The sequence below is a fragment of the Cheilinus undulatus genome, linkage group 21 (assembly GCF_018320785.1).
Source record: "Cheilinus undulatus linkage group 21, ASM1832078v1, whole genome shotgun sequence".
NCBI classification, from domain to species: domain Eukaryota; kingdom Metazoa; phylum Chordata; class Actinopteri; order Labriformes; family Labridae; genus Cheilinus; species Cheilinus undulatus.
In genome coordinates this window covers 2,089-16,151 of record NC_054885.1, presented here as the reverse complement: position 1 = coordinate 16,151, position 14,063 = coordinate 2,089, and the positions used below count along the sequence as shown (strand labels likewise).

General features: G+C 39.2%; 1 protein-coding gene across 1 annotated transcript; it reads right to left on the bottom strand.

Moving 5' to 3' along the window:
• Positions 1 to 580: 580 nt before the first annotated feature.
• On the bottom strand, positions 581 to 7,908 carry gh1 (growth hormone 1). Its single transcript, XM_041777971.1, has 6 exons — positions 7,778 to 7,908; positions 4,956 to 5,089; positions 4,644 to 4,760; positions 3,097 to 3,240; positions 2,877 to 3,023; positions 581 to 874 (listed from the first exon to the last, which is right to left on the bottom strand). The coding sequence occupies exons 1-6, from the start codon at positions 7,785 to 7,787 to the stop codon at positions 812 to 814; spliced, it is 615 nt and encodes a 204-aa protein (XP_041633905.1). The 5' UTR covers positions 7,788 to 7,908; the 3' UTR covers positions 581 to 811.
• Positions 7,909 to 14,063: the final 6,155 nt, after the last annotated feature.

Sequence of the window (14,063 nt, the reverse complement as noted above, 5' to 3'; positions counted from 1 at the left end):
TATTAAACATAAACATGATAAGGTGCCTGTTTTTTCCCCATTTAAACATAAACATGATAAAGTGCACCTTTTCTCCAGTATTACACATAAACACAATAAAGTGCACCCTTTCTCTGGTATTATACATAAACATTATAAAGTGCCCCTTTTCTCTGGTATAGAACTTAAGCATGATAAAGTGCCCCTTTTCTCCGGTATTGAACATAAACACGATAAAGTCCCCCTTTTCTCCCGTATTAAACATAAACATGATAAAGGGCCCCTTTTCTCTGGTATTAAACATAAACATGACAAAGTGCCCCTTTTCTCCGGTATTACACATAAACATGATAAAGTGATTTAAAGACATGGAGAGAACAGTTTACCAGTTTAGAAACTCGTAATGATTCTGATGGAGGTTTCTCTGAGGACCTTTAAGAATAAATCTAATAAAATTATGAGGAACATTCCAATGAGTGAGGGATTACACCTAATTTGAATTCTAGTTGATATTTGAAGATCGCAAAAATAAACTTATCACAGACAACAATCAGGACTCAGAGACAGATGTTCATAAACCATGGACACACGGACACAACTCTGAATGCAGCACAGCACAAACTTTATTTATCAAACAACCTGACATCACTTTGTCCTGTCATTGTGACATCACACCCTCATATTTTAGCATCCAAACACATTCATTTAAACACTGACAGCAGTAAAGCTAATCTTAATGCTTGTTAGCAAAGAAAGACAGAATGGAGGCGGAGCTTAAGACAACAAATATAACATCATCAAAATGGGTGTAGCTACACTATATGGGTCCCAGCTACAAGGTACAGTTGGCTTCTGGAGAGAGTCGACATTTAGCCACGGTCAGGTAGGTCTCCACCTGTGGACAGCAAAAAGACATCAATAGGGTATCAATAGGACATCAATAGGATATCTATAGGATATCTATAAGACATCAATAGGATATCAATAGGATATCTATAGGATATCTATAAGACATCAATAGGATATCAATAGGATATCTATAAGACATCAATAGGACATCAATAGGATATCTATAGGATATCTATAGGATATCTATAGGACATCAATAGGATATCAATAGGATATCTATAAGACATCAATAGGACATCAATAGGATATCTATAGGATATCTATAGGATATCTATAGGACATCAATAGGATATCAATAGGATATCTATAAGACATCAATAGGACATCAATAGGATATCTATAGGATATCTATAGGATATCTATAGGACATCAATAGGATATCTATAGGATATCTATAGGATATCTATAGGACATCAATAGGACACCAATAGGATATCAATAGGATATCAATAGGACATCAATAGGACACCAATAGGATATCAATAGGACATCAATAGGATATCAATAGGATATCTATAAGACATCAATAGGATATCAATAGGACATCAATAGGATATCAATAGGATATCAATAGGATATCAATAGGACATCAATAGGATATCTATAAGACATCAATAGGGTATCAATAGGACATCAATAGGATATCAATAGGATATCAATAGGACATCAATAGGATATCAATAGGATATCAATAGGACATCAATAGGATATCTATAAGACATCAATAGGGTATCAATAGGACATCAATAGGATATCTATAGGACATCAATAGGATATCAATAGGATATCAATAGGATATCAATAGGATATCAATAGGACATCAGTAGGATATCAATAGGATATCAATAGGACATCAGTAGGATATCAATAGGATATCAATAGGACATCAATAGGATATCTATAAGACATCAATAGGGTATCAATAGGACATCAATAGGATATCAATAGGATATCAATAGGATATCAATAGGATATCAATAGGACATCAGTAGGATATCAATAGGATATCAATAGGACATCAGTAGGATATCAATAGGATATCAATAGGACATCAATAGGACACCAATAGGATATCAATAGGACATCAATAGGATATCAATAGGATATCTATAAGACATCAATAGGATATCAATAGGACATCAATAGGATATCAATAGGATATCAATAGGATATCAATAGGACATCAGTAGGATATCAATAGGATATCAATAGGACATCAATAGGATATCTATAAGACATCAATAGGGTATCAATAGGACATCAATAGGATATCAATAGGATATCAATAGGACATCAATAGGATATCAATAGGATATCAATAGGACATCAATAGGATATCTATAAGACATCAATAGGGTATCAATAGGACATCAATAGGAAATCTATAGGACATCAATAGGATATCAATAGGATATCAATAGGATATCAATAGGATATCAATAGGACATCAGTAGGATATCAATAGGATATCAATAGGACATCAGTAGGATATCAATAGGATATCAATAGGACATCAATAGGATATCTATAAGACATCAATAGGGTATCAATAGGACATCAATAGGATATCAATAGGATATCAATAGGATATCAATAGGATATCAATAGGACATCAGTAGGATATCAATAGGATATCAATAGGACATCAGTAGGATATCAATAGGATATCAATAGGACATCAATAGGATATCTATAAGACATCAATAGGGTATCAATAGGACATCAATAGGATATCAATAGGATATCAATAGGATATCAATAGGGTATCAATAGGACATCAATAGGATATCAATAGGATATCAATAGGATATCAATAGGATATCAATAGGACATCAATAGGATATCAATAGGATATCAATAGGACATCAATAGGATATCTATAAGACATCAATAGGACATCAATAGGATATCAATAGGACATCAATAGGATATCAATAGGACATCAATAGGATATCGCTGACATCACTGTGACCTCACCCTCTCCTCACCTTGTGCATGTCCTTCTTGAAACAGGCCAACAGTTCATAGGTCCGCCTCAGGGATTCGTCAGGTCCCAGGCTCTGGTAATAGTTCCCGTATGGCGCCAGCTGGAGGGCGGAACTATCGGGTAAGAGCTCTGCTCCGTCCTGTGTGGCCTGAAGACGAAGGTCATGTGATTATGTTGGTTCTTGAGGTTGATCCAATTATTTTTGATGTTGTTTTCCTCACCCTGATGAGCAACAAGATTCCTGTCTTCAGATCAGTCAGCGAGCGGGAAACCTGGTTCCTGGGAGCAGAACTTACAGACAGAGAACGACTGGGGAACTCCCAAGACTCAACCAATCGATAGGAGATAGACAACAACTTCAGGACCTGGAACCAGTGAAGAAAAGGGTAAGATACCAGGAACAATCTAGAGCCCCAGCGTTCTTGAAGCTCTGTCTAGACCCTGACCCTACCCTAACCCCCAGACTACTGTTGATCCATCAGGAAGTAGACCCTGACCTTGTAGTACTGTGTAATACTGTGTTGTTTGGGGAGTACTATATACTATAGTGTATTTTATATGTGTAGTTTAGTGCTGTGTAGTTTAGTGTTGTGTATTTTAGTGCTGTGTAGTTTAGTGCTGTGTAGTTTAGTGCTGTGTAGTTTAGTGCTGTGTATTTTAGTGCTGTGTATTGTGTAGTGCTGTGTAGTTTAGTGCTGTGTAGTTTAGTGTTGTGTATTGTGTAGTGCTGTGTAGTTTAGTGTTGTGTAGTTTAGTGTTGTGTATTTTAGTGCTGTGTAGTTTAGTGTTGTGTAGTTTAGTGTTGTATATTGTGTAGTGCTGTGTAGTTTAGTGTTGTGTAGTTTAGTGTTGTATATTGTGTAGTGCTGTGTAGTTTAGTGTTGTGTAGTTTAGTGTTGTATATTGTGTAGTGCTGTGTAGTTTAGTGCTGTGTAGTTTAGTGTTGTGTATTGTGTAGTGCTGTGTAGTTTAGTGCTGTGTAGTTTAGTGTTGTGTAGTTTAGTGTTGTATATTGTGTAGTGCTGTGTAGTTTAGTGTTGTGTAGTTTAGTGTTGTGTATTGTGTAGTGCTGTGTAGTTTAGTGCTGTGTAGTTTAGTGTTGTGTAGTTTAGTGTTGTATATTGTGTAGTGTTGTGTAGTTTAGTGCTGTGTAGTTTAGTGCTGTGTAGTTTAGTGTTGTGTAGTTTAGTGCTGTGTAGTTTAGTGCTGTGTAGTTTAGTGCTGTGTAGTTTAGTGTTGTGTAGTTTAGTGTTGTATATTGTGTAGTGTTGTGTAGTTTAGTGCTGTGTAGTTTAGTGCTGTGTAGTTTAGTGCTGTGTAGTTTAGTGTTGTGTAGTTTAGTGTTGTATATTGTGTAGTGCTGTGTAGTTTAGTGCTGTGTAGTTTAGTGCTGTGTAGTTTAGTGTTGTGTAGTTTAGTGTTGTATATTGTGTAGTGCTGTGTAGTTTAGTGTTGTGTAGTTTAGTGTTGTATATTGTGTAGTGCTGTGTAGTTTAGTGTTGTGTAGTTTAGTGTTGTATATTGTGTAGTGCTGTGTAGTTTAGTGTTGTGTAGTTTAGTGTTGTATATTGTGTAGTGCTGTGTAGTTTAGTGTTGTGTAGTTTAGTGTTGTGTATTGTGTAGTGTTGTGTAGTTTAGTGCTGTGTAGTTTAGTGTTGTGTAGTTTAGTGTTGTATATTGTGTAGTGTTGTGTAGTTTAGTGCTGTGTAGTGTAGTGTTGTGTAGTTTAGTGTTGGGTATTGTGTAGTGTTGTGTGTCGTCCCCTCACAGAGCTGCGCTGCGTCTCGTGTTTGTCGATGGGGCTGATGATGTAATCAGAGTTACAGAAATCCTGCAGGAAGATTTTATTGAGCTGTCGTTGCTCCTCGGCCTGTAGAGAGCTCTCCTAGCAGACACAACACAAACACAAATACACAAAGAAAGACACACAATTATTTTGATTTAGACAAAAAGAAGTTCAAACATCACCTCATGAAGAGCTGATCCCCAGGAGTGTTTTTGTAGTGACTCCCAGGTTTGGTCTCTGACGGCCACCATATTATTTTTTCAGGTGTTACGTGTTCCGCCTCCATAAACTCACAAATTCAGAGAAGAGTCTCTGGGCCAGCAGGTGGAGGTGTTGAACTCTGCTCACGGCGATGGAGAACAAACGCTGGCCATCTGTGATTGGCTGACTCAAGACACCAAGAGACAGCATGGACAGCAGGAGGACCACTGAGAGACAACAGGTGAGAGATGGACAGGTGAGAGATGGACAGGTGTTTGACAGACAGGTGAAAGATGGACAGGTGTTTGACAGACAGGTGAGAGATGGACAGGTGAGAGATGGACAGGTGAGAGATGGACAGGTGTTTGACAGACAGGTGAGAGATGGACAGGTGAGAGATGGACAGGTGAGAGATGGACAGGTGTTTGACAGACAGGTGAGAGATGGACAGGTGAGAGATGGACAGGTGAGAGATGGACAGGTGTTTGACAGACAGGTGAGAGATGGACAGCATCACCATCAAACCTTGCAGATTCCTACACCGTCTAAACTGATCAGATCTGTTATTGTACTGATCGATGGATCAATAAGGACAGAACCTTCATCCTATTGATTGATCTTGACCAATTATACCATGGTCTTGCTGAATACTCGATTCTGATTGGCTCTGGAAATTCCATTGATGTCCATCAACTTCTGATATACGGACACCGTTTGAACTTCACAAGTAGTTCTGGTCAAAAATCATTACACTGTTCCAACTAATGAGCGTCAGCCGTTAGCCATTACTCCGCTAGGAGTAACCATAGCAACCAGGCTGAGACAGTCATGTTTTCTGAGCAGGGAATACAGCGCTGCCAGTCTAAGGAGTCAACCGTCACTTTACTGACATAAATAAAATGACAGACTCCAGGTTTAAGACCAGTAACATCAGACGCTCTTATCTTCTGTATCGATGTACGTCTTGTTTCCAGGCTCACCTTAACTCTGAGAGGTGAGTGTCGGTAAAATCTCACTACCCTCCTGTTCTAACTGCTATAAACTATCATCAGAAGATTCAGATACCATAAACAAAAGAAAAGAAGCCATTATTTCTCTGTAGAGCCAAAGGAAACACTTCTGATAATCCGGCGTGAGAATATCTGATAAATATTGACGTGTCTGAAGGAGAATCAGCACCTGCAGGGCGTGGACAGCTCCGTTTGACCTCTGTGACCTCGTAGTGCAGAAGGAGAATTATTCTGTTTATTCAAACAGCTGGTCTGCTAAAACTAAGATTTCTATCACATGACTGTTCATGTTAACGTACAGGTTTATAGTCTGATCACATGACTGTTCATGTTAACGTACAGGTTTATAGTCTGATCACATGACTGTTCATGTTAACGTACAGGTTTATAGTCTGATCACATGACTTTTCATGTTAACGTACAGGTTTATAGTCTGATCACATGACTGTTCATGTTAACGTACAGGTTTATAGTCTGATCATGACTGTTCATGTTAACGTACAGGTTTATAGTCTGATCACATGACTGTTCATGTTAACGTACAGGTTTATAGTCTGATCACATGACTGTTCATGTTAACGTACAGGTTTATAGTCTTATCACATGACTGTTCATGTTAACGTACAGGTTTATAGTCTGATCACATGACTGTTCATGTTAACGTACAGGTTTATAGTCTGATCACATGACTGTTCATGTTAACGTACAGGTTTATAGTCTGATCACATGACTTTTCATGTTAACGTACAGGTTTATAGTCTGATCACATGACTGTTCATGTTAACGTACAGGTTTATAGTCTGATCACATGACTGTTCATGTTAACGTACAGGTTTATAGTCTGATCACATGACTGTTCATGTTAACGTACAGGTTTATAGTCTGATCACATGACTGTTCATGTTAACGTACAGGTTTATAGTCTGATCACATGACTGTTCATGTTAACGTACAGGTTTATAGTCTGATCACATGACTGTTCATGTTAACGTACAGGTTTATAGTCTGATCATGACTGTTCATGTTAACGTACAGGTTTATAGTCTGATCATGACTGTTCATGTTAACGTACAGGTTTATAGTCTGATCATGACTGTTCATGTTAACGTACAGGTTTATAGTCTGATCATGACTGTTCATGTTAACGTACAGGTTTATAGTCTGATCACATGACTGTTCATGTAAACGTACAGGTTTATAGTCTGATCACATGACTCTCGGTCTCACTTGTCTTCATGTCTTTTCATTGATAAATTGTACAGAAAGTGCGCTGAGCGGACTCGTTTTTTTGTTCTGTTGTGACTTGGTATCTATGGTTCGTCCTATTTACTGGAGTACTGAATAATGTTTACATTCCCTAAGAACGTAATGGGATTGGAATGACTATTCCAGTTATTAGTCAAGCCCTCAGGCGTTGCCAGAGGAAAGAAATGCTTGTTTTAGTAAAACTTTCTATTTTGATCACAAGACGTATGAAATTATAAATTAGTAGTTTCAAAAACTATTTTTGTTGTCCATTAATCCCTGATGATTGGACACCTGGTCGGGCATTAACCCTTACATAAAGGAGCTCTGTCTGAAGTCCACAGTAACACTGATAACATGTTGATAGGGGTGTGGTAGTGGAACGGACTGAGCGTTTAGTTTGACCTCTTTAGACCACGTGCCAAAGTCTGTCCAAACTTTTATGGAAATCAAAACAACAATTTTACAGTGTTAAAGACTTTTAAATTTCCCTTTTTAATCTAAATCAACGTAAAACATGCTTCACCATAGAGTCCATGACTTTATAATGTTGAAATAAATCAATACTAACCTGTAAATCTGAGATATTTCCCGGCCCTAGATCAACTAACCTGAACACTTTATTTGATCAACAGTAAAGGAATCACAGTTCGATCTGACCTTTTTCCATGATGAGTTCTGGTTCAGGTTCTTGTTTTTTGCCTGGCCCTTGCTCCAGTCCTGGCTCTGGTCCTGGTTCTAGTCCTGGCTCTGGTCCTGGTTCTAGTTCTGGCTTTGGTCCTGGTCCTGGTTTGGAGCGGTCTGATGTTTTCAGCTGGATATTTCGGGTTTTATAGGTGAAAACTGGATGATTAAATTCATGGAGGGAAACTCGAACCGTGGCGTGTGCGTTTGTTTGTGCGTTTGTTGTTGACCTGTATTTCCCGTTAACGCCTCGTTATGAATATGGACCGACCGGAGCAGGCCGATTCATGACAACAGACCAGAAACCGGATCATTCAGTGAAACCCCGGTCAGAACGAAAACTTTGACTGGTCATAGGAGAAAGAACAGCACTGTTAATTAAGTGAAGACTTTAAAATCAGACATAATATGAATAAAACATGAAACCGTGAATCTATAGCAGAGATTCTAAGATGTTTTTAAGCCAAACCTCAGGCCAGAATCCACAGCCACAGCGTACTCAGATCCATCTAAAAGGATCTCCTCATGTCTGCCAGGGTCTCTGGTGGTGTAGAGAGACCCCCTAGATTAACATCAACCTCACTACTCAGTTTAGGAACACCTGAACTACATAAATACACGCCACACGTACCTGTTTGTAGTGTTTATTTCAGCCAAATCAGCCTTATTCACAGCCAGTAATCTGCTGTAGCAAACCAAAACTTTATATACTCTTTATGTGTCATTTTTTCTCCAAATTATCCCAAATATATAAACATGAAACAACAGTTAGAAAACACCAGAAATATTGTGGACACTCTTAGATTTATTGATGTCCAGTTTTTCATGTTTATAATGATGTTAGTTTAAAACAATAAAATCATAATGATCATTTAATTATTGGTAGTATGAAAACTCTCTTCATCATTACAGTAATCACAGAGACCATTAGAGATCCACTGATCTATAAATTCACCATTTATCTTCAACATTTGTTAATCTGATTACCACTGCTACACCTAATCAAGGTTTATTGATCACTGATCAGATAAATGAGTGACATCTTTCAGATGTAAAGTGGCTGCTTCTTCCTTCATGTTGATTTGATGTTTTCATGGTGAAACGGATTTGAAATAAACTTTATGCCCACTGGCTAAAATTCTAGCATCAAGGTTAGTTAATGTAATAGGAAAACTCATACATACTGATCAAACTGGCTTCATGAAAAATAGGCACTCATCTGATAACACTAGAAAACTTTTCAACATTGTACATTTCACAAAGACGCTCCCTAATTCAGCAGCCCTCTGTGGATGCTGAAAAGGCTTTCGACCGAATCGAATGGCCATTTCTGTTCTGTGTCTTACAAAAGTATGGATTTGGTCACAACTTTGTTCAGTGGATGAGGATGTTATACTTCAATCCAATGGCATCCATCAGAACCAACCACTTCATCTCAGACTCCTTCATCTCACATCGAGGAGCCAAACAGGGGTGTCCCATTTCTGGGCTTTTATTCAATCTGATTACTGAGCCGCTGGCAGAAAAAATAAGATCTGAAGAAAAGATTAAGGTTATAGAAATCGGTAATGTAATGCATAAGATATCACTGTACTGTGATGACATCATACTGTATTAATCAGACGTGGACTCTTCCCTTAGTCACCTAAACTAGGTTATCAGTAACTACGGCTCCTTTTCAGGCTACAAGGTAAACTGGGGTAAATGTGAGCTTTTGCCACTGAACAAACAACGCAGGCACACACGTGTACAGAATATAAAAATAAAATGGAAGACAACAGAAATGACATATTTGGGTCTTAAAATTACTACCAACGGTCAGCTAACAGGAGAAACCTTAAAGAAATATGGAAGAAAATAAAGTGAAAAATAGAGCGATGGTCTAATCTCCCCATATCTCTATGGGGCCGTGTCAGTGTTGTAAAGATGAATATCCTTTCAACGGTTATTTATGTGTTAAGAATGCTGCCTGTCATAATACATAAAAGCTGGTTTGACCACCTGCACAAGACTATTTCCACCTTTATATGGCATGGGAAAAAGGCCAGGTGTTCTTATCAAAGAATGTCTAATGCATACATAAATGGGGTTTACAGATCCCCAGTTTCCTATACTATTACCTGTCCTTTGGCTGCCAACAAGTCAGTGAACTACTTAACCAATCTGTAGGCACGGACTGGAAACAGATGGAGGAAAGTTTACTGGTACAAAAGCTTTGTATTATCTGAAAACACTTCCAAAGCAACTCATGGAAAGTCCATTAGAAGCATCATTTAACATTCTTAAATCATGTACAAAAAGAGCTGGAATTAACACAACAACAGTGAACCAACCACTACGGCAAAATCCTGATATAACAATAAATAAAAAGGTCATCAACTGGAGAAGATGGAAAGAAAAAGAGGTCACAAAACTTTGTCACATACTTTCCAACAACTGTTTCAAACCCTTTGATGAACTAACCACGCAATACTGCATCCCAAAAAGTGAATATCTAAATTACATCTCTCTACAGCATGCAATCAAAGAGAAAATCCCAATAGAAAAAGTAAGTTCTCATACACACAGCTTTGAAGATGGACTCCTTAACCATGACCAGTTCAAAAAGGGGGAGACATCTTGAATAATGCAAGACAACCATTCCGGTGTACAAAGAACAAATTACGGCAATTTAAAATCTTGAACAGGCTCTACTACACCCCAACACAGCTGCAGAAGAGGGTATTCTTGAAAGCAGTAATTGTATTAAATGTGGTTCTGCTGAGGGACGCTGATGCATCTGCTATGGGACTGTAGTAAAACTAGAGACGTTTGGCTCGGCATAACTAAACAAGCAGTGATCCAATCAAATATAGACATACCACTCACAGCCCAGACATGTATACTGGGCGATCTGCACAGCTGTAACGATATTCCTGTAAAATATAAGAAAATCTTTCTATCTTTATGTGTGGTCACAAAAACAGTAATAATGAGGAACTGGATTGAGTCAACAGCACCATCCCATAAAGACTGGATCACAGAAGCAAAGGAAATGATCAGGCTCAAAAAGGTTGCTTTTAGGTTGAAAGACAACAATAATGAATATATCCAAACATGATCCTGTCTAGAAAGCATTCTGACATCTCTTCTTAAACAGCAACTCAAATTATGAAAGGTACATTATTCAAAATACACTTTAACTGGTGACCTGTCAAGTGTTGGCATTTCTCAACTCCTATGATCGGAGAATTATTAGCTATTATTTTTGTGCTTTTGCGTTTTGTAAACAAACATGTAAACTGATATAAGTAACATGCTGTAACGTTGATATTGTTCTAGAAGAATACCTGAGAGGATGAAAGGGGTCTACATCTGGGACGGTTTAAAGGGAGGGACAAGCGTTATGCTTTTGTGTGTGAGAAATGTGTATCATGTCCTTTATCTGTTGCCAATAAAATAAATAAAAAAAAACTTAACGCCCACGATCCAGAGATGCAGAGGTGCTTTAGATGCCATTCAATGCTGAGAAGAGCTCTGAGGTCAAAAACATAAAGATAGGCGCCATGTACTTATTGATTTCTAATATGAAGGACAGAGACTGATCCATCATCAGGTCTGGAGCTTCTGGTCACATCAGCTTATTTCTTCTTCTCTATGTCAAAAATCCTCTGCACTCTGTTGACATCACAAACACTGTAAAGCTAAAAGAAGTTAATACCATTTATTGGACTAAAGTTTTACTATGAAAGCAAAACAGAAAGAAATCTACTCTAAAGCAGAGTGGAACTGGTTAACATGAGAATGAGACTCAGAGGAAAGATACTGCTGATATAAACAAGTGAAAATGTCACATCTACTTTTAGAAAACAGTCCAACAGAGTCATGAATTTAGTCAGCACTGTCACTGTTCTGAGGTCAGACTTTAACCGTTATATCACACTGGAAACTGAATTTATTCAGAGCTCTGTGACAGTGATACCAGCAGAAAGAACAGACTCCACAAACAGCAAGCAGCAGCTGATGCAGTGAAGTCACAAACAACATGAGAGAAAAACATAGAAATGCAGAAGGATGAGTGCTCGTGATGGCATAGACCGCCACGAGGTAGCAACGACGGGATATAGACAAGAAGAAAAATGAAGTAAAGATATCAGGGAGACACATGAAGAGGGAAAATCATAGACACAAAACAAGAGGGCACTCTATCATGAACCATACAGTCTATGGCTTTACAATATTTGAATAATCTAGAACAATATTTGAATTGAATAATATTTGAATCCTACCATGGGCCGCCTGAGAGGGCACTTTATAATGTTTTTGCACCGGGGGTCGTCTGAGAAGGCACTTTGTCATGTTTGTGTACCAGGGGGCGTCTGAGAGGGCACTTTATCATGTTTGTGTACCGGGGGTTGTCTGAGAAGGCACTTTATCATGTTTGTGTACCAGGGGGCGTCTGAGAGGGCACTTTATCATGTTTGTGTACCGGGGGTTGTCTGAGAAGGCACTTTATCATGTTTGTGTGACAGGGGGCGTCTGAGAGGGCACTTTATCATGTTTGTGTGACAGGGGGCGTCTGAGAGGGCACTTTATTATGTTTGTGCACCAGGGGTCGTCTGAGAGGGCACTTTATCATGTTTGTGTACCAGGGGGTCGTCTGAGAGGGCATTTTATCATGTTTGTGTACCAGGGGTCGTCTAAGAGGGCACTTTATTGTTTGTGTACCAGCGGGCGTCTGAGAGGGCACTTTATCATGTTTGTGTACCAGGGGGCGTCTGAGAGGGCACTTTATCATGTTTGTGTGACAGGGGGCGTCTGAGAGGGCACTTTATCATGTTTGTGCACCAGGGGGCGTCTGAGAGGGCACTTTATCATGTTTGTGTACCAGGGGTCGCCTGAGAGGGCACTTTATCATGTTTGTGTAGCAGGGGTCGTCTAAGAGGGCACTTTATCATGTTTGTGTAGCAGGGGTTGTCTAAGAGGGCACTTTATTGTTTGTATACCAGCGGGCGTCTGAGAGGGCACTTTATCATGTTTGTGCGACAGGGGTCGTCTGAGAGGGCACTTTATCATGTTTGTGTACCGGGAGTCGTCTGAGAGGGCACTTTATCATGTTTGTGTACCAGCGGGCGTCTGAGAGGGCACTTCATCATGTTTGTGCACCAGGGGGCGTCTGAGAGGGCACTTTATCATGTTTGTGTACCAGGGGTCGTCTGAGAGGGCAATTTATCATGTCTGTGTACCATGGGGGCATCTGAGAGGGCACTTTATCATGTTTGTGTACGGGGGGACGTCTGAGAGGGCACTTTATCATTTTTGTGTACCAGGGGGCATCTGAGAGGGCACTTTATCATGTTTGTGTACCAGGGGACATCTGTGAGGGCACTTTATCATGTTTGTGTACCAGAGGGAATCTGAGAGGCCACTTTATCATGTTTGTGTACCAGGAGTCGTCTGGGAGGGCACTTTATCATGTTTGTGTACCAGGAGTCGTCTGAGAGGGCACTTTATCATGTTTGTGTACCAGGGGGCGTCTGAGAGGGCACTTTATTATGTTTGTGTACCAGCAGGCGTCTGGGAGGGCACTTTATTATGTTTGTGTACCAGGGGTCCTCTGAGAGGGCACTTTATCATGTTTGTGTACCAGGAGTCGTCTGAGAGGGCACTTTATTATATTTGTGTACCAGGAGTCGTCTGAGAGGGCACTTTATTATGTTTGTGTACCAGGGGTCCTCTGAGAGGGCACTTTATCATGTTTGTGTACCATAGGGGTGCCTATGTCACTTTGTCATGTTCCATTGAGTTATTAGAAATAGCTCTCTCACTATTCTTTTTAAAAATCGTTTTGCTGAAAACCAAAATCTTAACTGTGACCTTCTTAATTTGAATTTTGATGCTTTTTTCATTTAGCTGATTTTTCTTAACATCCAGGATGAATGCTGGTTTGAGGACTTTAGATTCACCTCCACTGTTGGCCTGTTGGACAGCAATGCTGGAACTTTGGTGCTCATCTGACATCTTTTACCCATACTCATCTACTAGTAGTTAATGATTCCCACAGCATTCTGGGAGATATCACTTAACACTCAGGTTTGGATGTTCATCTGGGAAATTTCTAAAAATGATGTTAAAGTCATCTCTAGGGAGTAATGATGACATAAACTGTGGTTACCAGCATATATGAACATTCTAATGAAATTAACATGTAATCTACAGTTGACGTGTTTGTGTTTCGGAGGAGAGGGTGTTTACATGATCTGACCTTCTCATTGACACATTT

What these genes read in the sequence shown, in the direction of transcription:
- gh1 (XM_041777971.1), bottom strand. An exon ending in AGAGACTCTTCTCTGAATTT is followed by an intron (nt 4,761 to 4,955) that starts GTGAGTTTATGG and finishes TGTGTCTGCTAG; the next exon opens with GAGAGCTCTCTACAGGCCGA. An exon ending in ACGAGACGCAGCGCAGCTCT is followed by an intron (nt 3,241 to 4,643) that starts GTGAGGGGACGA and finishes CACTGGTTCCAG; the next exon opens with GTCCTGAAGTTGTTGTCTAT.